Raw genomic sequence first — 27,920 nt, 5'->3', positions numbered from 1 at the left:
TGTCTGAGAAAATCAGATGAATTCTGCATGCAAAGTCTGTTCCACCCCTTCCGTCGTTCCTTTTGAGCCCCCTAAATTCCTTCCCTTGAACATTGTGGACTTTGAGGGGATGTTGACTGTTGGTTGGTGGGCAACCCGACAACGGACTGTACAAAGAGGCTGTTGCTCATCCTTTTTTGTGTTTGAGGGCGAGATCCGAGTTCTGTCCAGCATTCTTTTGATCCAATAAGTGTCCAGAAGCCCTGCCAGAGCCATCAGTTCCAAAGTCAAATGTAATTTTTCAAATTTGCCTGCCCTTCCACGTGAGCAATACACGAACATTTTCATAGTGGACGCTCGTTCAATCTCTTGAGAGGTCTCTAAAAAAGAAAAGTTTAGGGTAGGAAATTCCAGAATTGAGGGCGAATATTGATTTTGGTGCCCCGGAAGAGGGTCCCACGTTGTCAGCGTGATCTAAATTTCATGCTTGATATCTGAATCTCTCATTTCCCTGGAAGACAAGTCATTCATCTTGCTCTTTCATGATCTCATTGGTTCCTTGGCCTGAAAAAATTGTAAGCTTGACGCATTTGCCAACGTTAGATGATGAGAAAGATTATTATGATCATCATCATAATGATGACGAAAAGGAACGTTCCATTCAATAGAAAGGCTTTTCTCTCACATAATCACTGGTATTCTTTCTTGACTTTCATTAGCAACGATCAGGCCATCATGCTCCATTTCAGCCCGATTCAAATCGTCCAAAGCAATTAAGGAGCTCTCTGCCATCCCCTCGAATCGTTGCCAAATGTAATCTCTACCCGTTCCAGAGCAGTGCGTCCTCCCTAAATCCCAAAAGGCACTCCGATTGAGGCCCGTTTCTCATCCAGTTTATCCGTTTTGATTATTGACAATAATTGGCTTCCATTCCAGATGGACTGACGGATTGTGCGGACAGTAAATGCTGCTCTCACCCATCCTGTGTGAGTAGTGTGATGTGTGTATATCTGGCCGATCCTGTGGAAGTGCTCTTGAGGAAGCCCCCACCCTCCGTCTCCGCCTCCTTCTTTCAAAAGGTCCAATTTCTATTCGAAGGCGACGAAAGCGTTCAAAGCTACGTGAAAAGAGGCACATTCCATGAGAAGTAAGTGGTATAGAAAATAGACAGACTTTTTCAGATATAAGACCTGTGGGGCGCTGTTGTTTATCTACTGCAGTGGGTCCAACTGCTGGCTTTATTATCCTTGTTTGGGTGCCATCGGAAATCGATCAAATATGCTTGAATTGGAGTTTCTTGAACTAGTGTGTTTACTTGTAAGGCTCCTTTTTCTGTCTTGATCCGTTTTTAAGGGGATTGCCTATTGTCAAAGACTTAAAGTGGGATTATCTCTTTAACCCCTCGGCTTGTGCACAAATACTAGTAGTATCTCAGCAGAGAGCATACGTCGTCTACGAAGAACGTGTTGAGGTTGTATATCATCCGATTCTCCATTTCTATTGTATTGCCGGCAATTCCATGGAAGGTTGTTCCATCCTAGCCCCTTGAAAGAGCTTTGAAGTTGAGAATCTGTCTTTGAATGTTGTCGAGACCTGTATAGAGTAGAGTAGCTCTGTAGCTGAGGATAATCTCCCCTTGAGTCTTGGCGGGTGTTTATAAAAACACCTCTGAAGGCTTGGCACAATGGAAGACCGACCGAACGAGACAAGGGAACGAAAGAACGAACGAACGAACGAACGGGGACGAAAAAGCAGAGGGAATTATGTGTTTTCGAAATAGAGTGTCTTGAATTATGCATGACACTGAAAGACTTCAGATTTGGGTTGAGGCATGCTGAAAGCTACCAAATCGCCATTAACGTTCGTTTCAAAATACCAAGATGTTGGTTAGAGCCCAGGGAGATAATTGAGATTTGTGCACATTTTCATAACAATGAACTAGGATGATATTCTACATTCATCGTCGAATTAAAAAAACCAGAGCTGAAAAATTCGTACGCACTGTCAGCTGATTTTTGGGCTCCAGCATTTTAGTGAATAATCAGACGTCTTATAGGTGGAGCACAACAATAATTGCGGGATCTCATTTATTGCGATGAAGATTTGCACTTGAGTTATCAAATCTACGATGCAGATCTTCATTTCTTCCTTTCGTGAGACCTTTATGCATTTTTAATATCGAGAAAGACAAAAAAGACAGGAGCCTCGACAAGCTCCTACATAAAGAATGTCCTATGTTTGGATTTCTTTGTTCCTTGAAAAGTCATGGGATTCTCATCCACCAGATTTATCACATTGAAAGAAAATATTGAAGGTATTTTTCTGTCGAACTCATCCTTTGAATGAAGGTGAACCACCCAAGCCACGAGTTTTACTCGCCTGGTAAAAGTGTTAAGTGAAGTGCGTATTGGGAGCAATTTCTCTGGAAAAAAGTCGAGTCAGATGATGAAAAACACTTTTTGTTTATTAGCAATGACAGTGACTTTTCTCCCCCACATTTGATTTTGTGAAAGATGATTCCAATATTCATATCCCACTAAAGGATAAGTAAGCTCTCCTCAAAATTTTGCAACCCATCAAATCAGAGACGATAATTGCTCATGTCAGAATCATAGTGATCATTAGTAAACCACGCAAATAGATAAAGAGTCGTTCTTAGTATCAACATATAAAGCACTCATTTTTACTTTCAATAATTACATCTATTTCAACATTCGTTAGAGCCACAAAACCATTAGCTTCTTGTCGCTTTCAAGCTTAGGCATCACTGTTTTGCATTCGCAATTGAATATTGTCCCCGAAGCAAACCCACACCTTCAGTGTATTAGGCTCTTGTGTCAGAATATGTCAACGTTACGCGTTCTACCAAATTCACAGATGGGCGCATGTCAAAACATTTCTATTGACTTCAGTATCAGCTTTCTGTGTACGTACTACGTGTTCATTTCGGTCCCATTTCAGACGCGTTTCGATAATCCGTGGTCAGGTGGTCACCGCCAATGGCCAAGGGATCATTGGCGTGCGTGTGAGTGTCAAAGGATCCCGGGATGCCAATCACTACGGGTTCACTCTCACCCGGCCAGGTGGATGGTAAGTCGACACTTTGCAAATCAGTGGCACCAATCCGATGATCTTTGATGCGGATTACCATTGTTCATCTATCAAGCCATCAGCAATGGCCCATCATGGGTATCACTACACGTGACATCTGTCAATACTGAGTATTTATCTCCATCTCCATATTGCGAGAGTCAGAGCAGCTAGTAGACTTGGCTCTCGCCTGACAGCCGCAATTAATCTCATCCTCCGTTAAAGTGAAGTTATCATTCCTAATCTCATCGCTTACAAAAAAAACCGGACTCTTTTTCAAAGCAGAAAGTGAGGTCTTAATCAAGTCTATCCTCACCAAATATATACTAGAGACCTGGGTCGTTTTCAGTGTGCGATGAGAGTTTGGGAGAGGGGGGAAAACAAAGCTTTTGTCTGGAGTTGACATTCGTTATGTGGCTTTTCCTCGTGTTGGCTTGTCCAGTTCCAGAGGCCATGAATCATCTGAAATAGCATTGATGATCATGATGATGATCGTTCTCTGGCTCTTCTCAGGAGAGAAAAAAAGAGTTATGGGAAACGGAAAGCCAAACACGGAAAGGATTGAAAGCCTTGTCAAAAGACATTTCCTGACAAACACCCCGAAACTTTGTCAATGTGCTGAAAAATGGACTCGAGAAGCAAGCTCAGTTGTCGTGGTGCGTACAGTAGTTGCTACCCAATCTGAGATTCAATATGAAATCTGATCCGGCCCAAACGAACAAAGAACGTTCTCCTCGCGAATGATGAGAGCTAATTTCCATGGATGCCATTCATATAACCTCAAAAACCAACCGTCATCCCCCTCCATCAGTTTAGAGACCTTCAAACTGATGATGGTGATGATGGTCAGCCATCGCATTGATTTCGACATTGTCCAACATGGTGGTTGAGTGGACAGCTGTCGGATCTTCCAATTGACTTTTGTCACTGTCTTTCGCTCGGTGAACTGTATTGGCCACCACAGACACACGCGCACATCACAATTGGCTAATCCATCTCTCTTTCTCCAATCTCTCGGTCCAAAATACAGAGCATACAGAGTATACAGAGACTACAGAGAGAGAGAGAGGGGAGATCTGTCGAATTTCTCGCGCAGATCTGCCAATTGCCAATGTCACCATCGATCTTTGTTGGCCGTCTCTTCCGCGTTTCTCGGTGGCGGCCGGATTCATGAACTCGTGGTTCAGAGGAGCACGAGTATTGATTGCTATAATCATTCCCAATCCATAACGATTTGTGAGACTGTTGTTGTTGTTGTTGTTGTTGATGTGATCCGAAATGCGTTGTAAATGTCAGGCATTTCATTTTCTCGTTAAATGTCACAGAAACAGCGCTCGATGTAGTACGTTACCTCCTGTACTAAAAGTGAAGGAGGGAGGGCCGAACCGATGTCTGATGTGACAGTTTCCTTCTTGTCAATCTTTTGAACGTGGCCTAGTTTTAGATCTCCGTCAATTGGAACGAGATTAAACACGTTCCATCCAAGATGCTCTGACGGAGAATATCCGTTTGGACGAGAACGAACCTGGATGGAGAGAAGTTCTTCGTTGGTACGTACGTATGATTCGTGTGAATTCGCATCAGGGGCTCATTTTTCGTGAAAGGGGTGCAAGAACAACAGACAAGACGACATCCTAGTCAAAACACGAGATCGGCGTACTAAAATTTCAGGCACAGTCATACGAGATCTGTTTTCTTTTCCGGAGAATACGAGAGTCGTGTTGGTGTTCAACTTGCTCTCACTTTAAGTCAAAGTAGTATTTCTTCAGGCTGTTCCGAACTCAACGGAGGTGAGGCTATTATCCACCACCCAAGTTGAGACTCGAGAGACATTGCAATGACCGTCTTGTCTCCCTACGGAATAGCTATACACAAACGAGGAGTTGACTGAAAAACCCTGCAACATAGTACCTCGTTCGGCATTTGACCTTCTTAACCTTTTGACAAATCATTGCCTTTCTTATCAGACGCATTTGTATTCAATAACAAAAGAAACTGCTTTCTTTGGGTTGGATTCAGCTCGTCTAATGCATTGGAAATTGGATGATGGGGTTCGCATTCCTGAAAAGAATTGCTCTCCTGTTCCATTACAAATCCTAGCCTACTTCAACTATTTCAACCCTCATGTTGATATATATATGTTATTGCGTATCTAGTGACCTTACAGTACCTACATATATATACTGTGCTGGAAAAAGTATTCTTTGAGATATACTCCAAGTGTATCTGTTTGATAAGTTCGCCTCGCCTTTATAGGTACTTGGGGAGGTTTTTCTCTCTTGTATGAAAGGCTCCTCCCCAAAGGGGAGATTGTTTGTGGGGGTCTCTATATATTTCAATGCCTGTCTTTTATGTGCAGCCACCATTGAGACGAGTATTGATCATTTTCTGGCCAAAGAGGGGTGGGTCATCGGGGCGAAAATAGCAATCAAAGGAGGAAATGAAACCCCTAGAGATCTCAAAGATGATGGCAAGCTGTGCCAGGAATTATGAAAACTCTTGAATCGTCATCTTGGAAAGCGATTCCATTCCGAGTACTTCTCCCTCGTTTTGTGTTCCCTCTTCACCCTCTCATCTCTTTCATAATATCTTTGGAGTGAATGAGAGAGTTTCTTTTAATGGATCTGAAGTGCCTTTGCACCACATTACGCTCTTACAAACCTGGATACTTGGAACAGCAATTTACCCTTTCAAGCTAATCCAGGGAGAGAGAATTTTTGATTGCTTTGAATTAAAAGCTTCTCATTGAAATGGAGGAAAGGGAATTGAGAGAAAACCCTATCCACCGAGCTCGTTTTTTTGACATCGGAAGGGAGCTTTCCTAATGAGAAATTTCACCTGACTGCATTGCTGGTGAGTGGAACGAGGATCCCCTTTTTTCGGTTGAAACGACCAATCTTTGGACACGATCCTTGACAAGTTTCTTGTTTCGTTGAAACATCCTCGGAGATGTTATTAGCGAATCAAAAACGTTTTTATGGCGGTTCCAAGATAGGGGGAACACGGCTAACAAGGCTCCTCTCACAGTAATCCCAATCAGGTTATCACGCAATGCAATACTTACTGAGCTCTCTGATTACTCTGTTCTCACTTTGGTGTCAACTCAAGAAGGCTTTTACCCACCCACAGTCCCACATGTGAGACACCACCCTTGAGAGTCCCTTGGGTTTCAAAACCTGAGTAAGACTGCACCAGGGTGAGACACTTCGAGAGGGGGAAATCGTCCCCAAATCAAGTCCCTCCCGACAAACACACTTCCTACCCTAATCTGTGCCACTCAATTCGTCTCTGTCCCACCCGGAATCGGACTCCTAATCAAGTTAAATTGGAATTGCTTTTCGGTCCCAGATTCTTCTCGGAAAGAAGAAATTTGCCTGCGGCTATGGAAACATCCATCTTCTTCCGTAGTCATGTTTATTTATTCTGCTTTTTACACCCTCCCTAGGTTCGATATGGCCGTGAACGGTGGTGGAGCAGTGACCCTTCAGTTCCAGAGGTCGCCACTGAACGCAGCAACACGATCCACGCATCTCCCGTGGAACGAGATCACCGTCCTTAATCCCATTGTCATGACTGCGTCGTCCAATGGAGAGACTGGCCATGACCTCAACCTCGATGATGTGCCAGCCAAGGTAGGAAAGGCTAAACTTATGTAGTACAACTATAGGGGAAATAATGGATGAATGGAAGTACAATTTCGCTCTTCCGAATAGTACAAGACGGACTCGTCGAGATCCTGCTCCAAATTGCTCTTTGGTGCAGAATAATGAAGTGAGCTCTTGAGCCTATCTTACGGTCATATTTTATGAGCTGGGATATGGCGGACAAATTCGTGACGAGGTCCTATGAATAAAACCAGATACATAGCTTCACGACGTACGAGTACGGGGTTCCATTTCATGTTTAGGTGGCATATGATAATTGAACCGCTTTGAATGTTAGCAACCAATCTCAATTGAATGAAAATAATCTCTGCCTTAGATCCATTACACGAAGCCTTGTCCGGACCACGATTATCAGACGCTCAAGCCATTGGTGCTTAGTTCGTATATCCCCAACCTTTCGGTTGGCGGTCGGGCCGTCGAGACCCAAGCTGGGACACGAATGCTGGCCGAGACGAGAAGCCTGGAGGAACGCATCCAAATCCCGGGATCCAGGGTCCATTTAGTCTACAGATCCTCGTCGGCGCCTGGAGCCCACGCCACATTGGATATCCAGCTGACTCCAGAGCAGATCCCCGAAAGTCTCATTAGGGTGTTCTTGGTTATCCGCATCAGTGGTCGCGTGTTTCGTCAGACCTTCGAGGCGGACCCTGATCTGACCTTCACTTATGCTTGGGACAAACGCAACGTCTACAACCAAAAGGTCTATGGTGTGGTGGGGGCCAAAGTGTCGGTGGGCTATTTCTACCAGAAGTGCCAGTACCCGATTTGGACCAGCCAAACCACTCGTTTACGCGGCTTTGACGTAGATATCTCGGATATCGCTAAAGGCTGGAACTTGGACACCCACCATCATTACAACTCGGAACAGGGTAAGTTAGTCGTGTGTGCTAGATTGCACCTTCAAAATGGGTTGGATGGGATTTTGTTGGAAGCGATTTCTCAGATCTGGCTGGCTCCCTTCATTTCTTCGAACTAGTGTACAAGTACTTCTCTCGTGTACTCGCACTTTCAATGCCGTGTAAGACTTCCCTCGTTTTTATCTGGACCATTAGAAGTGGCACATAAAAACCGCAGATTTTTTTACGGCCGAGATGACATCTTTGTGCTCAAATTGCCCTCATTGTGTGTGTGCCTCAACTAAGTAGCTCCACTCACTTGGAAAATGTCGAAGTAGCAAATGTTTTGTGATGGATTTTCACCCATGACACTGAAGTATCAAATACTAATCTCAAAACTGGCCGAGGTCAGAGCTTTTATCGGCTAAAAGCTTCCATTAATCACAGCATGATATTTCAAAATTAATTGTAAGAACTTCTCTCACACTAGATTTAACTGCAAGTTCCAGTTGCATTCATTCCCTTGGGTTCCAATTGAACCCTTCTCGACGCATTCTAGTTAGAGAACTTGCAATGGGAGCGAAACCCTTTGAGACCACACAAGGCTAAATTTTGCGTGTTCTGATCAATTGTGGCAAAAAAGGTCGGACAAGAGTAATTGTTTCTCTAGATCTCTCCTCGACGTTCACGTTTCGGAATGGCCTCAAACTGCTTGGGTGGAGAGTCATCTAGACCCAACAATGGTGGAGCAAGTCCGAGACGGAAGAAGGGATTTTTTCCGGGGAAAGAGGGAGCTAGAAGAATTACGAGAAAAAGCTTTTGGCAAATATTTTCCTTCTTCCGCCATTTTACACTTAATCGAGAGAAAAGGAGAGAAATACAAGGGAGGGAACGGAACGGAACGCAAGCCAGAGAAATCGAGATGGGACTGAAACCCGCGGAAGTACATGGATGAACTATATGAAACCCTTGGAATAAGTGGATCTCGCTCACTAGCTCTCGTTCAATCCCTCTTTGTCGGAAATAAAAGATCCACAAATAGTCTGCTTTTATGGTCCCCCCTTCTAGCACTTCATAGCCAGGCCACCCTCTTCGTGTTTATGGGGTAAAGTGAGTTTTTGAGTGATAATTCAAGAGCAGCCGCGAGGACGGGAGCCAGTGGAACCTGGGAACACATTTGAGAGATCCGTGCGATGAGCATGTTTTGCCAATATTGATGAATTGAGAGGGCGTCTCGAACTCCTTTGCCAACCTGGAGAGTCGGTTTGGAAAGAGCTGTAGCTCTTTTTCCATTAGCTTTCTCTCTCTCTTTCTGTGTCTCTTCCTCCTCTTGTTAGTGCCTAGTTCTTCTCAGAACACTCGCGTTCCACTTTCCGCACTCTCTGTTTTATGGAGGTCTTCTGGAAATGAAATTATTTATGGCCTTCGCCGGAAATAATGAAGGCTTTTTCGACTTTTCATCATGAATCCGAACAATTTTCACCCCTTCACATTATGTTCGTCGTTAGGTTCATTAAAAACACCCTCTAGAATAACTGAGAATTTGGTTGGTGAAAGGTTCCAATAATTGTTTTACTATTTTCCAATTTTCCATCAGCGAGTGGGTTGTTTTTGGAAAAGCACAAATCTGGATCGAAACCCTAGAGGGAGTTGGGTATATTCGAATCTTTCACGTGGTATTCTCTTAATCTGATAATCTGGATCAAGCATGATTGATCCAATTCAATTTTGGTGGCCGAAATTAGATAAACCAACTACATAGACCAAGGTAGCTAAGCAATGGAAGTAAACCTTCAAACAAGTCCAAGTCCATCACCAATGAATTGATGCTACAAAAGATAGAACGTAGTACAAAGTTACTTTATACCGTATATTAAGTGATGTTTTCAAAATGGACGACATTGGACTGGCCACTCACTCGTCAACACAGAAATTAATGGTCAACCAAACCCGAACTTGGCAAATCAGACCTTAAATTTTAATCAAAATTGGTGGAGCATTTGAAAATTGGCATTGATTGACCAATTGGTCGATTTTGGATATATCCATAGCTCCGTAAACCTAAAGGTCCCGATTTGATTATTCCCCACTTCGTGCCTTGTGTCAAGTCAAGGTCTATATAATCCACTGAAGTTCAGATTGAACCAATGAAAAAGCAAGAAGACAGAGAAATCCTTTGGAACTGGTATTTTTTGGACTGCCGAAAGTGCCATGTTATCAGGCATCATAACTCTAAAAGGAAGCCATTACCATCGATTGGAACAAAGTGCAAGAATTGACTCGAAATGTCTCTGGTTCCAAAATATCTCTGATTCCAAAATAGAGCTCCAATTAGAGCTACGAGGGATTGGAGCGAAATATGTGTTTTTTAGTATTAGGTCAGAAATTGTTAGGTCATCCTTCATCTCCCTCCCCCCCCCCAAAAAAAAACATCCCCGTCTGTTGGTCCTTTTCTTTTCTTTCCTTTCCTTCCTCCGTTGGTTGTTATTTCATCGTTTCTCTTCTCGTTCCAGGTTTGTTCCAAAAGGGTGATGGCCACTGGATTGAGTTCAAATCGTTTCCAAGAGTCGTTTCCACGACTATGGGAACAGGCTTGAAGAGAACGGCCGTGAATTGCGGAAGTGACTGTGATGGGTTGGCCAAAAAGCTTGATTTATTGAACATTGTGAGCATGACAACGAGTCCTGACGGATCGATTTACGTGGGGGATTTCAACCTGATCCGGAAGATCGGCACGGACGGAACGGTCCAAACCATTCTTCAATTTGGGTAAGAAGCCGACAGAAAGAAAGACACACTCACTCATGCACGCACGCACGCACGCTTATTTCCAAGTTTCCCTGAAAACTCGGAAGGGAGAAGAAAAAGATTGTGCCTTGGTATCTCTGGGCTGAGGCAAGACAATTCGGGTCGGTCTCGTCTCGGGTCGGTCTCTCTCTCTCTGTCACTGTTGGGCCATCCCGTTTGCTACGCAGTACATTGTTCCTTTCATCTCTTTTCAGGGCAAGTCAAGGCTCCTATCATTACGACTTGAAGATATCCCCATTGGATGGTCGACTTTACATCACGCATGCTGAGCGGCGGCAAATTCTCCGAATCCTGGATGAATCAGACTCGTCCGTGGATAATTTGGAGGTAGTCGTGGGCAATGGCTTGAGATGCATCCCAGGAGATGAAGACGATTGTGGAGACAATGGACCAGCCTTAAATGCTCGTCTGAACTATCCCAAGGGGGTAGCCATCGCCATGGACGGTACGATGTACATAAGTGATAGTCGGAACATCCGGGTGGTCATGCCCAATGGCAATATCAACACCCTGATTGGCCATAACGGTCCTCAATCGGGGCCTCCGCGCCCTTTAGCGTGTAGACTGGCATTCTTGGTGCAAGACGTCCAACTACAATGGCCAACCAAGCTTGAACTGAATCCCCTCGACAACAGTCTACACATCGTGGATGATACCATGGTGCTCAGACTGACAACAGATATGCGCGTCGAAGTGATTGTTGGACTATCCCCTTCTTGCAACAACGATCTCAACCAAACAAAGGTAGACCCCGACAGCGCCTTGGCCTTGTCCGTGCCAGCTAATCGCAGAATCTTTGGACCTCTGATTGATTTGGCGTTTGGACCCAGTGGCCAACTCTTTTTGGCAGAGAAGCAACCCAATCCTCAACGAAATGTGATCCACATCATCGATTTCCACGGACAAGTGCGGGCCTTTGCCGGCCAATCCAGCCCTCCGGCCTCGGAGGCGAAGAATGTGAGCAATTCTCAGGACATCACCTTGACGTCGGTGTTGGCTGATCAGATCTCGTTCAACCAATTGTCGGTCATCGCTCTCAGTCCAGACAATACTCTTCACGTGGCAGACAATGGGGCGTCAAAGATCTACAGTCTGAAGGAATCCCAGCCGTTGGTAAATGCCACCAGTGGCAACGTTCTCATCTCGGATCCGATCGCCCGAGAGATCTACACGTTCAATCGCTACGGTCAGCATGTGTCCACCCATAGTCTGGAAACGGGCGCCAAGCTTCTGTCCTTCATCTACTCCAAGAACACGGCCTTTGGTCGTCTGACTGTCATGCTGGATGCGTTGGGCAACAAAATATCTCTGCAAAGGGATTACACTAACCGTGTCCAGTCCATTGAGAACACTCACGGTCAGAAACATGCGTTGCGACTTTCACGAATGGGGTATCTCGAGGTCTTCAACCAGGACGAAAGAAACGCCATTTCTCTAAGTTATGAGGAGAATTCTGGCCTTGTCGTGAGCAAGACCCACACGAATGGCGATTTCTTCGTTTACGAGTTCGACTCGTCCGGCCGCCTGAGCCGCGTGGTTCTGCCTTCTGGCGAGAGCTTCCAAATGACCTCGAGAATTTGCCCACAAGCAACAACTTCAAGTCTTGCAGCCTCATGCGTGGAGATTCAGCGGAATCACCGGACACAGATGCGAATTGCAACCCATCAGTCAGGAATGGTGCAAATTCTGAATCCTAATGAAGGTAGGCAAGAAAACCGAGCAATCCAAGCAAACCAAAAGGTTCGGGGAATAGAAAGTCAGAAGAGGAGAAGGAGGAAGGAGAATGAGAGAGAGAGCGGAAGGGCGGTGTGAAAGTTAGGATCTGCGAATTGCTACCCGGAGACCATTTGTTTTGGGCAGAAGGGGGCAAGATGCATTTATGCAAAAAAGCCAGGTAATCTTCTCTGGCAAGCACCTAGCTCACTCTCCGGTTAGTGTCAAACTGTGATGCACCTTATTTATGAGTCTTGTTAGGGGCTCTGATTAATTCCACTCCTACTACATGCTCCAGATCCGTTCCCGGCGTTCAGTCACGAGGACGACCAAGAGGCCGCCTCTACTCCTACTTGTCAGCCGTTGTCCATCTTCAATCTGCCCCATTTCACCTCGGAAATGACCTCGTCCACCTGCCTTGGTCAACAACCAATTCGACTAAGTCTCGGGCCGAGCTCTCCCGACATTGGACCACCCACCCTCTTACAAAGCGACCCTTTTCTCCACGATTTACAACAGAGATCGGCCCTCCAACAGAATCTGGTCTTGTTCGACTCCAAATATCCTCATTGGAATCCATTGAGACTCAATTGGAAGTTCAATCAACGGGAATCTGGATCGCCGACCAACCGGCTGACCACTTGGTACAGTCTCGAGCATGGGAAATCGATGGAAGATATTTCCAAGGCATTAATGGTGAGTGTAGCTAAATGGACCCTCCCTTTCCAGCCAAGCCAGGAGAAGAAAGACGAAGGTGCCAATTTATTTGAAAGTCACCTCTATCTTCCGATGACCTCCTCCCCATTTCGCATTGCTGGCCTCGGGGTCTGGAAATGTAACTTGCTGCCTGTGTTTGGCACTTGGAACACTCGTTTATACCTAAGAGAGCTCAAAACTAGGGTTGAAGGGAAAAACTTGACCATTGCTTGGCCTTAATCTGAGAAAATAGGAACCAGATAGACCTGCTGGGCTCTCTGTTGAGTAATGCAATATATCTATTACGTGACTTGAATATACCTACGTACGTACGAATGGATGTTTGATGCTCGAGTCCCGCGTTTACGAACAGTACCTTAATGGACATTTCTCCGTCAAAATCTACTCCCAATCAGCTTTTCATGTAGGCTTTCTTTCCCCAGATTGACGGACATGAGCAAATTCTTGGTGTCCACTACGAACCAAAAACTCAAGAGGTGACCTTCCTGAATGGCCATGGTCAAGTGCTCATGACAGTTGAGTACATCAACGGAATCTTACCCAAAGGCTGGAGTGATCAACAAGGACACAACTGTACTTGGAACTACGACAGGTACGTACATCGAGAGCACTTTCATCACGTCACAGTCTTGATTTCGTTGGTTAATACCAGCACATTGTCTCCTACTTGAGATCCCCTTTGGTTGCCAACAAATAGGTCACAGAAACTTCATCTCCCAAGCCACGGCAACCTGTTGGTTTGAGCAAACCCTGTTCCTTCCAAAAAAGGGCCAAATAAGTCTGATATTTATCCTACCAAAAAATTAGCCACTCCTCGTCCTCCTTGCTTGCCATACTGGTATCTGGTTCCATTCTGGCGGTTTGCCCTCATGTTTCCTAATGGATTTTCCCGGCCAACAAAGCATTTGCTCCACATTGTTCCTTCACCCTATCTCGCGGACTTTTTTCCCTCCCTTCCCGAGACCTGAAGTCCTTCTTCACCCAGCTCATTTTCATTTCAAACAAGCCCAATGTCTGTTCTCTGCCCGGCTTTTCACTCTTCAGTGGTCCAATTGAGATCCTTTGTAGGAGGGAACAAAAAGCAGATTGAAATTTTATCTCTGATTGATATAGCTGTCCGGTTCCTTACGTAGGAAAAAACTGAGGACCAGATGAGAAAAAGTATGGCTTAATCTGGACACTGAAAAGAAACGTCGTTGATATAGCCCATGTTTAGTTAGTTGGTTCCTCTTATATGCTGAGACTAGCAATAGCCATATCACCGGCTTTAGAATCCACCAAGTCTGTTTCCTTTTCCCAAGCACTATTTTTGTTGTCTTTTGCGCCTAGTTTTACAGCTCCACTAGCTTGCTCCAGTTATCCGTTGTGGGACTGTGGATAGTCCCCTGTATGCACTTTGCACCACCAAGACCACCCCATTGGTCTTGTTTCTGCTGCTTCTGTGTTCCAAGTCCAGAACATTTGTTCCCTCCCTCTCTAAAAGGGCAGTATTTAGGGTGGGAACTGGGAGATGGTGCTTTTTTCCAAGTCCTTTTATCACCACCAGAATGGCTTTGTTTGAGGATTCTTTGGCCAGATACAGATAAAGTCGAATAAAGACCCCTGATAGGCTGCGATTTTCGGGACAATTGAGAAATTGGCCATTTTGATCGAAATCTGGGGCAATGACCAACTAAAAGACACATTGTCTAAGATGAAACAATTTCTTATTAAACTGGACATTCCAAATACGAGCATACGTAGATTCAAGTTGTAGGACTGCAGTGTATTTTTTGTCAGATTTGAGTGAGCCAAGCCGGAGGCAAAAGAAAACAATGGTTATGGAACAACAAAAAACTGCAAAATTGCAAGAGCAATGCTAAGAAAAGGCCTTATTGCTTTGGGCCACAAAGATTGGCTCCAGCTGTTTTCATTCGTTGCTCAGGCGTGGTGGCTCTTTCATCTAAAATGCATCCAAAATCCGAGGGGAGCGAACGTATTGTGAAACATCAAAGTTCTCTTCAGATGAATCCAAACGGTCGAATGGTCAGGTTTAAAATATGTCCCTCACTTTGTCTCATATTTATCATGGCCCTTGTAGCATTGTGTCCCATTTTGTAGGGATCAACTGGAACTTGACAGGTCTTCGAAGGGATTGCAGGAATACCATCAACCATGATCCAACTGGTTGTTCCACGCCGTTTCCGTACGTGGAGCGTATTAGGACCGCTCAGACAGACAGAAAGACCCAGAAGTAGCAGACAGTCAATTTCCCAGATTACCATCAAGCATGACAGATGGGATTTTTGCCAACGTTCAACTCTTTCCTCCGTTTTCAATGGCCTCCAAACAGAATTTCCTCCCTGTAGAGAGTTTCCGCCTCATGTAAAAGTCTGTATTAGAAATTCAGCCCGAGGAGAGGTTTTCGGTGACACAGTCCTTTGGAAGACTTGTTCCTTTTCTTTTCTGGCAGTTTTTTCATGCATTTTCTGTGGGTTAGTCTGGTTTCTTGCATTGGGCACATGTTCTTGAATGTTGGGTTGAGAATGAGGGGAAGGGGAATTCAGAGAGGATCCCCCCTCTTTTCTCCTGCCTTCCCCCCTGGAGACTCGAGTAATGTACTGTCTGCAGGATTCCCTAAAAAATTGCCCTCTCCCTCAACCTCATCAAATAAAAACTCTCGGATAATGTCCCTCGATCCGTTACTTTCCTCTTTCCTCCCCCCGAACTCGATGACTTTTTGGGTCAGCTCTGGAGAAAATGCGTAACATGACACCTGTTTGGGAACAAAAATTATCCATCCAATACTAGGTTGATCTAAATTGACTATACCAGCCACGACCCTGTTCCGATTGTAGTTCCAATAACCTTCCCATTTCCAATCGGTTCGAGTGTGCTTGAAAGACTTCAACCCTCCAGGAGATGCAGGTTCATCATGCTTGTTCCCTCTTGTGTGTCTTCCAGGATCCATCGTCCATCTCAACTGAATTGCGATGGTCGCCAAATCGAATCCAAAGCCTACGATCAACGCAACGGTCGGATCAGCCAAAGCCAAACTTGCCAACAGAGAGCAGCCAAAAAGTTCAACTATGGAACCAATGCCAACATGGTAAGACCACACCACCATGATACCATAAAGCTCACTCTGGGTTTCGAGGCTTTGGGACTACGTATGAGGAAAGTCGGCGGAGGGAAAGAGCGAGTTTACAGTGTAGTATGGCCGACCAAAGTTGCGTTAATTATTGGACCAAGGAGGAAAGAGAGGGAGAAAGACCTTCACACAGCCGAAGACGAGGTCGTTGGTGCAAAATCTCATTTGCAATCCAGATATTGGCCTCGACTGCCCTTGGCCAAGAAGAAATGTCGTATTTGATGCCATTCTAATTGGGTTAAGGCTTTTAGAAGCGACTTAGGTGAAACGTCAGACGGAATTGATTTGCTTTCCGGGAACAGACAACTTCAAGGCAACCATTTCCCTTTCGTTTTGCCTTTTTGCGAGGGAGACGTCACAAAAAAGTCGAGACAACTTTGCCCCATGTTTTTACCGAAGATAGATTGAGACCCCTCAATGCTCTATGTCTCGAATAATTGCACACCATTACAGAGAGGGTTCACATGTAAAAGAAAGTGAGACACATTTAAGTTTTCCATAATATCCGAGCCCTCTTATTGAGCAAGTGAACTGGTTGATTTCGATGACCTTATCCCATGTGTTTCTTCCGGTTTCAGCCCCGAGATGTCATTCTCCCCTCGGGTCGAATTTTTAGTTACGAGTACGATCAGATGGGTGGCTTGTCTAGGATCACACTCCCTACTGTGGCTCCCCAAGGTCAATCGGACACATCACCTCCAGTGGAGTCCCCTAGTCATTCATTCGCCCTCCAGTTTGGGTTTGGCCATGTGAAGCTTTATCATCAGCCTCCCGGATCGATGGAACCCTTGGTTGTGTACTGGCATGAGTCAGATGGGAAAATAATGAAGATTCGCCCTCCGGGCAATAATGGACTGAGGCTATTCCAGTACAGTCCGGACGGTCGTCTGAGAGCCGTGATATCAGGCCAGGAACAGACCACTTTCGAGTATGGCCCCAAGGCATATGCCAGCAAGATTGAACACAGAGTCGATGATGGAGATTTTTCCATGTCGGAGACGGAACTGGAAGAGATTCGAGTGAAGGAATTGGAGATGGGACAACGCCATCAACAACAGAGAGTTGTACTTCAGGAGAAAAGGATTGTGTTTGGGGCGGAGACGGCGTTGGCCGGCGGGAAATTTGAATATGAATACGGTCTCAACTGGAACGAACCGATCATTCAAGGACGGATTGGGGCTCAGGCGTTGCCAGAAATGTTCGTTTGGCACATTTGGGGTTTGAGTGCCAAGCACTCGCGTCGCCAAATCGGACAATTCTTCTTACAAATGCACCATTTAAATGAGACCTCTATCACCGATGCCGTGGCCTCATTCCGGCGAACCTCGACCTCGGAAAGCCTCGTTGTTAATGGGAAGCAGGTCTACAGTGCCGACCTAACCTTTGATCTGTGCCATCCAGCTAAACTGGCGTCAGCATCGATTAGACTACAAAGAGAAACTGGAGAGTTTAACCGCATTCTCGGATTTGCTTACGACGACGATGGCCAACTCTTCAAAGTGAGTGATGCCAATGGATTCCGAGATGATTGGGAGTGGCAATATGTGTATGACCCACAAGGCAATCTTGAATCCATCTCGGCCTCAACTTCCTCCAGTATGGTGAAGCATTCGCTATTTTACGATGACTTTAACAGAATAGCCCGCTTGGATGGATCTTTCTACCGATACGACGATGTTGGACGCATCGCTACCAATCAGAATGGCCACGCTCTCCTTTTCAACGCAAGGAATCTCCTGATCAAAGCCGAGACCATCAAAGGGGTCCAAGTAACCCTGAACTACGATTACAAGGGACGGCTCGTCTCCCGATCTGACAACCTGGGAAATGTCACCCAATATTTCTATGCCCATCGAGAGAAGGATCACCTCATCACCCACGCCTACCGCCCACGCGAAGGCGTTCTCAGTTCATTGTTGTACGACAATCAAGATCGTTTGATTTTTGCTCAAGTGGGTCAGAAGAGCCTCTACATCGTATCGGACTGGAACGGATCCCCTTTCCTGTACGTGTCTCCGACTGGTCAGATTGTTAGGGAAATAAGAAGATCTCCCTATGGACAGATCATCTCTGAAACGACCTCGGGTTGGGATGAAGATCCCGACCAGGACCATATTTATTCAGCACTCCTCCCACTTGGGTTCCGCGGAGGTCTCGTTGATCCTGAATTAGGCTTGGTCCATATGCAGGTGAGCAGGTTTATACATCTACGGATATCAAGTTGGAGAAACGCTTCAAAGTGGCACAGATCCCCCTTGTTCCATTCAACAATTGTCAGAATGGCCATGACTAACATTTGGAACAATTGCCTTCAGAGTCGTTTTCCTTAGTACAATGACTTAGGATCACGGAATGAAAAGCAAAAGAAAAAGGGGAAAGACTTTTATGACTAGTAGAACATCCACAAAATTGAATTTGACAGGGTCCGTTTCTTATTCCGATTCTCCCATCCCACTTCCTTTCTTGATTGCATCTCCACTTGTACGCTGGAGCTGGTCCCAGTGCACCAAAACTGGACCAGATCCTTGAAAGTAAACAATATTCCTCCCCCTTGCCTTCCTGGAACTCAGTTATGTACAGAAATTGCCTTTCTGGTTCCAACTCACTCGGCCGAGGTAGTCAGTAGTTATTGTATTGTTATTGGCTCGATTTGCATTCTCATACGTGAATTTCTTTCTACCCCCCATGTTCTCTAGGATCCTAGTGGGAGTCGCCCTTACGATCCAGAAACTGGGACATTTTTGACTCCGATGGCGTGGAACGAGATTCTGAACCGACAGAGCATCTTCGATCCAACCCACTGGCAAAGCCTCTATCGATATCCAGGCAATGATCCGATTAATTCAAGATCGAATTCCATCCGCACAGGTAAGAAGACCTGGTTTGCTTCATATGTCTTGTCGGCATTTGCAGACTACCTCGTTTCTTTTCGTTTGTCTTGTTTTTGACGACCACTTAGTGCTCTGTAAATAGATTAGGATCCACGTTTACTCCGACTCTCTGTTGGTGCCTCAGTTATTGCTCATATAAGGCAGACCTATGTAGACCGCATGTCTACTGCATCGACGAAAAGCCACGGCAAGGGGTATTTGAAGGGACTTAATTCAATTGAAACACTCAGTCCGACAAAAGAATGAGGCCTTGAAAGGAAGTGGATCCGTGGAATTACAAGAGAAAAACTTCAATCGCCCGCGTTGGTAGGCTTCAATTCAATTAGGTTTGAATGGAGCTCAGTGGGTAATTCGGAAGTGATAAATGGCAAACATACCTGGAAAATGGTCCAAAACAGGGCGAGATCCTTTTCTACGTACAAGAGAAGAGAAGAAGAAGAAGGAGGGCCTTGTTCCTAATTTGTTCGCCAGAGCGACAAGTTGACTGCCAAGTTCGTTCCTTCGTTTCTGAGACCCAACAACAAATTCCTGGAGGATTACCAGCCTCCAAATTTACTCCAGCAAAAAGTTTGTCCAAGAGATCCAACCGTTCCAAATGACCAACGAAACGTGAGAATGTCATGTACGTAGTACGTAGTAAGAAGACCAAAGGAAGATACTTTTGATCATTCTTGTCATATGTTTGCACCCTAATGTGAGTATTACCCTTACAAATGTCCAGCTAATTAAAGTACTGTAAAGGTAATAGTCTCAAGGGCTCCAAAAGCGACCCTTCTCATTTTGGTACTCTAAACCCGAGCAGAGGGCTTCCTTGGAACTGGTCCTATGTAATATGAGGCCGTTTTTTGTCGCTCTGTAGGTGGAGTAGCTTCTAAATTTGCGAAACATGAGTCTGGCAGCAGAGACCTCTGTTCTTAATGATACCTTGTTCCAGGCATCTCAATTAGTTTGTTTGCCATTTTCCAAGGTCACCAATTAGGACGGAAATTCCATCCTTTTCTAACGAAATCAATCCTCCGGGATTTCCTCTCTGTCAGTCCTTCATTTTGGAAATAATCATGAGACAAGTGCGCTTGCCAATGTGAAAAAAACGGTTTTGGACCGAGTCTTTAATGGAACTCAGTGAATGAAAAGAATTTCTTCGCCAAGTTGAACTGGCAAAGGTAGCTTTTTGGGTGTGTGAAACGTCAGCACAAGATGGGGGAGGCATTAATTTCCCCGCTATCGCGTTTATGGGTTTTTTCCTCCTACTCAGAAGTCTATTGAGGGACCCTTCCTTCTTTGGATGGGCCCAACACCTTCGCTTTCAAAATTTGGCACGAAGAAATTGCAATACACATTATGAAATTTATCTGATGACTCAGACTTCCTTTCCTTGTCCCTTGAAGTCCTTCATCCCCAAATGACGGGCATTTCTCACACATTTTTGGTCGAGTCGTCGACCTAACATCTTCCAATGTTCATCCAACAACTAGCTGGGGAATCTGATCTTGTGGATCCTCTATCAAATACGTCTTGATGATTCCATTGTCCCAGACTTGATTTAGCCCGACGCGAAAATGTCTTTTCCATTGAGCGAAGCTATTGGACGAGCACAAAGTATAAATTGCATTTCGCTAGCAAATCGAATTTCACGGCAAGCCACTTCCTTTGGATCCGTGAATGAGCCACGAAGATGGCTTTTTGGAACCACGACCAAGGATTGGGAATTCTTCCTTCGGCGCTCTTCTTCAAGCCCATTGACGATCTTAGATGATATGTTGAGTCAGCACCTGAGCTTAGCCAGTCATCTATTGTCCTTGGCATCATGATGCTCTAACCTTTCAAGGGTGGGAAGACTGCTGGAACCGTTTCAGTGACCTTAGATAATCTCCATTCTATCTCGCCAAAGCCAGAAACTTGGGACAGAGACAGTTATAACTGCCGTCCACGTTTGAGACCAATGCAATTTGACAGTCATTCTCAATGAAGATTTTATTGATTTCCAGATCCAAAAGAGGCTCTAAATTTCATACGAAGCCATCTCCATAATGCATTTCCTACTCTGGATGAAGACAACATCAACCGGCTAATCCACAGCAAGGCCAGCGAAAAGCCCATTCAGAGTTCCCAACCGTTCCAACATTTATCGTGGCCTACTTTTTCAGTGGCCGTTGGAGCCGAACAACAATTTCGAACTGTCCACGCCTCATTTCATCGCCTCTGGGCTGTCCGTCCTTCACCATTGATCTCTCAGCCCGAAATGGAAGACCTGGACTTGAAGATTACTCGGGAAGGATCCGCCCTGGGCAAATTTGTGGTATTGAGTCGAGAGGGGCGGGATCGGGTTCGGATCAATATGTGCCCGAAGAAGGCCAATGAGGTGACTGCGGATGTGTTCGCCACGGTGCTGAATGACGCTACGCTCGTGGATTTCACCATGGTATCGCATGCGGGCGAGGATTCCTATTTTTTCGTCAAGAACCCAATTTGGAAGTCCTCGGAGGATATCGTGCAACTTCGTCGATTGGGACCCAAAGAGGTCAATCTGACGATGCACGAGTCTCAAACGGACAATTCCAAGATCCTGGATGTCAAGGTCCATTTGAGCAAAACCGTGATCAACGTTCGGTATGGAACCTTGGCCGAGGTCGAGAAGATGCGGCTCTTGAGACATTCTTTGAAAACCATGACCCGAAGAGCCTGGATCCATGAGCGGGACTCGTTGTCCAAACAAAGTTCCAATTTCCCTCCTTTTGTCTCCGGTCATAAACCTTGGAGTGATCGCGAGCGAAGTCAGATTTTAAACAAAGGATTCGCCGAAGGCTACGATGTGGCCTATAAGCGAGATGTCCGACAATATCCCGAGCTTGCCAATGACCTCGAAAATGTTCAATTTGTCCGGAAGGCATGAGGGAAAACATCTTCAGAGAGTCATTCACCGAGTGCATGAGTGTGTGGGTGTATCTGTGATGATCAAACAGGCCCCCAAAACAGGACTCCAAAGAAAGAATGCTGTTCCTCTCACAACAAAAGGACCTTGAATTCCTCCCAGATGAGTTGGAACAAGAAGAAGGAAAAAAGTGGAAAACAGGCGGCACACGATCAAAATATGTGGTGGAACTCGTGTTCAAAAAAGACTAGACAAAGATGATCTGTCTCCTCCTCCTCCTCCTCCTCCCACTATTCCACTTTCAACAGGCTGTGATAAGTATATTCATTTGGATACCAAGGAGAACTCTCAGAAACCCCAGAAATGAGCAATTCGGTGCGTGTTCAAATGGGATAAGATCGTTCACACTCATCATGTTCTAAATGGCTCTTGGAACATTTAAATACTTCTGTGATACAACCCCTGATTTTCATGTCTTTGATCAAATCTTGCTTTTCTCTTGATGTCTCATTTCAAACGCGATTCCACCCTTTTTTCTACCTAAATGTTGGAACAAGCCATACTTTAGCTCTGTTGGAATGAATTAGAAGTCAAAGACCATCATTCATTACCCCAAAATGATTTCTAAACTAAACCAAATTTCTCGAAAACGTCCTCCCACCTATTATCATAACTCTATCGCATTAATAATGTCATAACCCTTTTGTCGAGGTTTTTCATCTGTCATGTGAAGAATGATTGATCCATGTCAGTTGAAAACAGGCCATCATAAATAAACCTGTTAGTCACTATTGATTTATTTTTGAAAACACTTTTAATGCATGGCACGAGATAATTATTCATTATTGTTTTTGGCACAAAAATTCTTTGACCATACCCGATTAAGATACCAAAAAAGCTAGAAATACTCGGATTTAACACAGGCTACAATACTGACGTTCTATGGAATTCGGATAGTCGTGACCCCATGAGAATCTGATCTAGGTGCTTGATACAGAGGTACGATACTAACTCGCCAATGGATGTACCCGAACACCAAAGAAAGCACGGCCAACACTAATAGACCAACGTTCAAAATTACTTGCACCCCAAAATTATCAAGCACGGAGTCATCCGGAATGTTGAAGTTCAAGTAACTCGAATTGGTAGCTCCACCTAAGAAGATCCCAATGATACAAGCACAAAAGTAACCGGTTGTAGAGAGCATGTGGTAAAGCAAGAAATTGCGAGTGCCTTCAAAAGGAAGATCCACGGGGAAGGTGGCGGCAAAGTTGTAGAGTAGATATCCATTAGGCATAAATACTGAGACCATTCCTAGCAGGATCGAGATAGTTTGCGAGCCTCCACACTTTAGGAATAGGAGATAGTTGGTCAAAATGGTCACCGCGATGAGGAGTATCGTCCAGACACGGATTGTGGCGAAAAAATATGACAGGCACGTCACCCTGAACAAAACGCAGACCGCGTGGAAAACAATGGAAGTCAAGGGGAAGAATTTGGCATTTTTCTTGTATTGGATCGACGTTCGTTTTGGATCCTCGTCAGGAACATTTACGTTAAATCCGGTCTTAGACAAGGATATGAACGATAACACGATCGAGAAGGTCAATGTAAGGATCCGAACTGAAGGAAAAATGGATCATTGAAATGATTAAGTTCATACAGATCATTAATGGGCGTTTACTGTAGATTCGAACAAACAACCTTGAAGAGCTCTGAGTTTAGTAAAGGACCCTTATTTTCGTGGTGAAAACCCACATATTATGTTTGTGAAACGTAAAATACAGTCTCAAGGTTGATTTTTATTTGAAGAAATTCCCCCAAAATTGAGCAATTTGAATTTATGTTGGGGTTTCATAGCAACAGGGTTACAGTAAACACAAGAATCTCTAGAAACGTGCCTAATAGCCATTAATGATCATGAATTTTAAGCTACTTTACTCGCATTATCAACTAGTCACCTATTGACGTTGAGTAAACGATTTTAGAGTTTTGCGTCATATGAAGATTTTCATCCGTTATTTCTGGATAGATTATATTACTTGTAGTTGTTTAGCATTGATGAAAGCAAGTCTAATTTTTAAATCAATGATCAAAGCTTTAAAAACACATTTCTTATGGTATAGCGCATGGTGCAGTCGTTAGCACAATTTCCTAGTTTGAGAGGGTACCAGGTTCGATTCTCCTCCCCGACCTTCTTAAGGAAACTTTTAGGCGCTAACCACACCCACAGACGGAGAACCAATCTGATACGGACTACGACACTGCCGATCGGAACTTTATACGGATGATGCGATGGCTAGCTTCGCTGGCCGGGCGAGGTTCACCCCTCCAACCCTAACATCCCAAATACAAAATAAAATCTAATTGGAAATGAGGATCGTAAAAGTGTTGATGCATTATCAAGCAAAAGGTATAAAATTTGCCGTTGCAAAGAGTTGAAATGTTTTCCAGAAGAGATCAGGGGTGTTAGTGGTAATGTTAATGCATTAATGGCGTTACTCGTAACAATTACTTTTACTAAAATTTTAAATGCCAAAATATTTCAGGAGTTTTGCCTCATCAAGACCATACCTTTCTAAATCAATGTGTATTTTTGTATCAAACAGTCCTAAAATTTATGTTTTCCTGCCAACATGTCACGCTAATGAGCATTGATATTGTTTATTCGCTTAATAGCTTAAAAGCTTCAAGTTTCCTCAGTTGCCAAGGGAGAAACGAGAAATTAAGAGCCACTCAGGAGCGGTTTTTTGGGTCGCTACAATTACATCATTTTGAAATGTAATGGGATTACACTTCCTTTTTCGAAAAAAGGAACGTACTACTGTAGTTTTGTTACTTGTAATTTCGTTACTACTGCCCTGGAAGTGATAGTGATATAAGTATTCATTGTGTCACAATGCATAAGCAATAAGTTGTTCAGCAAATAATACCTTGATAAAGCGTTTTAGAGCGAAATCTCTTAGCTTTTACGTTTGTTTGTCCGAACAGAGGGAGCTATACCCTTCCAATGAAAACGATATTAGAGTAATCATTTATCAACTTACATTCTTCTTGATTGGTGTATGAATTTTTATCTTTGCCCAAAAGCAAAATGTAACTCTGAAGAACGAACTGGGGTCCGGATTCCAAGAAGCCCTCCAAGGACTTGAATTGTTTGACATCATGTCCCATGATCTTGAAGATCTCTCGGCTTCTCCGAATGATCATAAGGTACACCATGTATGTATTCCTATTTCATGAAATAGAAATTTTTGGTGGCAAGTTATAAAAAGGTGTTTTTCAACAATTCGCTTACACCATGACTTGAATGACGGGATATAGTACTGGTAGGAGAACTATTACTATGGAATAGTTGATCAATCGCTTCCACGTGTATTCTTGCTTGATTCCTCGTACCGCAATGGCAATTGCGCACACAAATCCGGGGATAAAGACAAAAGTTAAAGTAAGGGCTCCCCAACCCACATCATTGAATGCAAAATGGGTTGATGCTGTTGTAATATCGATGGCCATGTCCACGGTAGGGTAGATTACTCCCGTGATGATTTCCTTGATGAGGATGAGTAAAAAAATAATGCGAATCTTGGAAAACCATCCTGCCTGATCGAAGTCCTCGTTTAACTAAAGTGAGAATAAAGCGGGATACGTGTTGTAGAAGAACTATAATTGTTTTCAAGTTATCATCACAAGACCATCATAAAGGGTAAAACTGAAAAAAAACATTATACGTTTTAAAGGAATGTTTTGGCAGAACAAAACGGTTGGGGTAATTTTCTCATGTTTCAACCTTTTCCACCATTTTTAATGTTTTTTTGGTTCCTTTCTTGTGATTACTTCGTTCCATATTTTGGACAGTTTTCGTTCCGTGTCTTTTTTTCTACTTCCTTGTAGGGCAGCAAAATCTGGGGTATTCTCCCAGATTTTGGAGTTTTGAGGGGTGTTTTAAAAAGTTTCATTTGCTTGATTTAAAACTTTTCAGGGTTTCTTGGTTCCTGCTTAGGGAAAATCAGGAAGTCTTTTTCGTCTTTATGCTTTTTTGCCAAGACAGGGTGGAGCTTGGAACTTGAGGGAATGTTTTTTCCTAAGAATATTAAGATTTTTTTTGATAAAATGATGTTTCTGAGACAATTGCTTTAATATATCTAATGTCTTTGTTTTTGGGTAATCAAAGTTATTTGGTAGTAAATGCATATCATGATGTCTTACCTTCCGCCTTCTCTCAGCTTCAAGTCGGCTCAAGTTTTGGGTGTGCTCGTCTAATTCTCCCTTGAGAATGTCGCGAACGTCTTCGAAATCTTTATGCTTGAAGTGTTTCGGCCTAAATTCGCCAATTTGATGCACATAGTTTTCCATGTTTATACTAGGGGGAAATCACACCATCCCTTTGGAAGAGATATCTTCCACAAGTGATTGATATGGCCTAAGATGATGCGCACATCTGCACGCGCAAACTACCCAGAGCCCTTTTAGGTGTTCTGGAGGTTCTGATGGATGAAACAGGTTTGGGACTCGAGCATCAAAACAAAAACAAACCCATTTTTGGTTCGCTCTCCCTTGGCTAAGGTGAGCCAGAGGTTGGGCTTGGCATGAAAGGAAAGGCCTAGATCTTGAGCAGCTATCCCAGTGTCATCCACTGCAGACACTGGGCCTGGCAGGCCTGTTTTGGCTACGCAAGATTTAGCTTGCCAAAACGCAACCTCAAGAGGACTTTGTCCCCACTCAATGTCCAACTCGCCTTTTAATTCTACTTCTATTTGCGACAATTAGCTCATTATGACACCACGTCTGATTGTTTAAAACAGTTTGTAAACTTTCTATTGGTAATTAATAGTTCCCTCAGTCATCTCAAACTCATTTCATTGGTTATACTTTCTTTTGTACATCGATGTTGTTTTGTTGTACCATAGATTTTTTTTTGTTAAAAGGAACCCGTTTTATGTGACCATCTTTGATGCATTCGTCTGACAGTGATCTGAAGCTTTTTATAGATGATTTATTACTTAATCTGTTACTTGATGCTTTTCTGTTTGATGGATTTGTAGCCCGTAAAGTAGTTAATTATTCAAGACCACTTTTCAAGAATCGATTAGATCACCCAGGTTTCGACATTTATGGACTTATTTCAAAGGTGTATTCACCACTTGTAACATGAATGAACGAATTTAGCGAAGAGCTGAATAATCATAAAGAATAATATACAAGGAAGTAATGTGTCAGGTGCAATTCTAATATTTCCTCGCTGAACGTCCCTAAGAGCAACTAAGATGGGCGCCCATCAAATATTAACTTTGAATAGAAAAGCTTTTAGTCGCTAACTCACACCCATCTACCTAGATTTACCTAAAGGTAATTTGAAAACGAACTTGGCCTTACATATGGGTAAAATGAATGAATCAAATAATGCTTTCCATAACTTCATTTGCTACCAGGTTTGAAAGGGTGCCAAGGAAGTTGTAATTTTGTCTTCAAGTTTCGCTGGGCACCGTTCCATTTCGACTTTTGACAAAATCATTGACCTTTTCTTACCAACATAAACCAATTTACTCAAGCACCCAAACATCAACGGATACTTATGAAGATATTTCTTTACTGGCACTTTTAACCTTAATTTTATGCAAAAAATGAAAAATAATGGACCAAAATTAAGAGGAGATCGATTTGTTTCTTGGTGACGCAAGGGTGATCAACACCAGTAGTAATCGTTTTTACATTGAAAGCCATTCTTTGCATCAGTTTCAAAATTTGTAAACTTTTAGGTAACAAAAATTCCAGTAGCTTAGCAAAAGACTTGGATCAAATCTACTCTTGGGTCGCCAAGAATAATATGGCCTTGAACGGAAAGAAATTCCGTTTATTGACCTTTGGGTAGACGCCCTTAACCTCTACGCTAGTAGAAGGCAAGATATTCAGCAAGTCTCGTCCAGGTAGGATATACGTGTAGTTCTCCAAGATAATGGAAAGTTCGATGTGCATATCCAGCTGAAAGTTGGCAAAGCTTTTCAAACATGTGGTTGACATATCGCATATTTAAGTCTAGAGATAGTATCACGATGCGAACTCTGTACAAACTGATTGTCCAGCCACACCTTAAATTTGCCTCTCCCATTTGGGCTCCCATGAGTTCAGCAGGTTTGCAAAAGAGCGAGCAGGTCTAAAGATGTTTTACTAGGAACATAGAAGGTGTGAGAGAGTTCTCGTAATGGGAGAGATTAAAAA

At 43.8% G+C, this 27,920-nt stretch overlaps 2 protein-coding genes across 3 annotated transcripts in view; one reads left to right on the top strand and one right to left on the bottom strand.

Annotated features, from left to right (window-relative positions):
- Positions 1-22,500, top strand: part of LOC131886145 (teneurin-m-like) — a 61,775-nt gene extending 39,275 nt beyond the window's left edge. The window contains exons 14-25 of the mRNA XM_059234401.1: positions 916-1,126; positions 2,941-3,069; positions 6,515-6,701; positions 7,051-7,603; positions 10,084-10,339; positions 10,573-12,080; positions 12,390-12,787; positions 13,231-13,400; positions 15,752-15,896; positions 16,517-18,127; positions 18,635-18,806; positions 20,818-22,500. Of these exons, the coding sequence (XP_059090384.1) occupies positions 916-1,126; positions 2,941-3,069; positions 6,515-6,701; positions 7,051-7,603; positions 10,084-10,339; positions 10,573-12,080; positions 12,390-12,787; positions 13,231-13,400; positions 15,752-15,896; positions 16,517-18,127; positions 18,635-18,806; positions 20,818-21,722 (6,245 nt within the window). The 3' untranslated portion in view covers positions 21,723-22,500. The remainder of the gene's footprint in view (positions 1-915; positions 1,127-2,940; positions 3,070-6,514; positions 6,702-7,050; positions 7,604-10,083; positions 10,340-10,572; positions 12,081-12,389; positions 12,788-13,230; positions 13,401-15,751; positions 15,897-16,516; positions 18,128-18,634; positions 18,807-20,817) is intronic.
- Positions 22,450-26,444, bottom strand: LOC131886146 (uncharacterized). Of its 2 annotated transcripts, none has more exons than XM_059234402.1 (4): positions 25,911-26,444; positions 25,000-25,325; positions 24,749-24,933; positions 22,450-23,324 (listed from the first exon to the last, which is right to left on the bottom strand). In XM_059234402.1, the coding sequence occupies exons 1-4, from the start codon at positions 26,055-26,057 to the stop codon at positions 22,642-22,644; spliced, it is 1,341 nt and encodes a 446-aa protein (XP_059090385.1). In that variant the 5' UTR covers positions 26,058-26,444; the 3' UTR covers positions 22,450-22,641. The 2 variants fall into 2 exon arrangements, with proteins under 2 accessions (XP_059090385.1, XP_059090386.1); XM_059234403.1 differs by having other exon boundaries at positions 25,000-25,413; positions 25,911-26,030.
- Positions 26,445-27,920: the final 1,476 nt, after the last annotated feature.

The sequence above is a fragment of the Tigriopus californicus genome, chromosome 9 (genome assembly GCF_007210705.1).
Source record: "Tigriopus californicus strain San Diego chromosome 9, Tcal_SD_v2.1, whole genome shotgun sequence".
NCBI classification, from domain to species: Eukaryota; Metazoa; Arthropoda; class Copepoda; order Harpacticoida; family Harpacticidae; genus Tigriopus; species Tigriopus californicus.
This window is presented reverse-complemented; position numbering and strand designations above follow the sequence as displayed.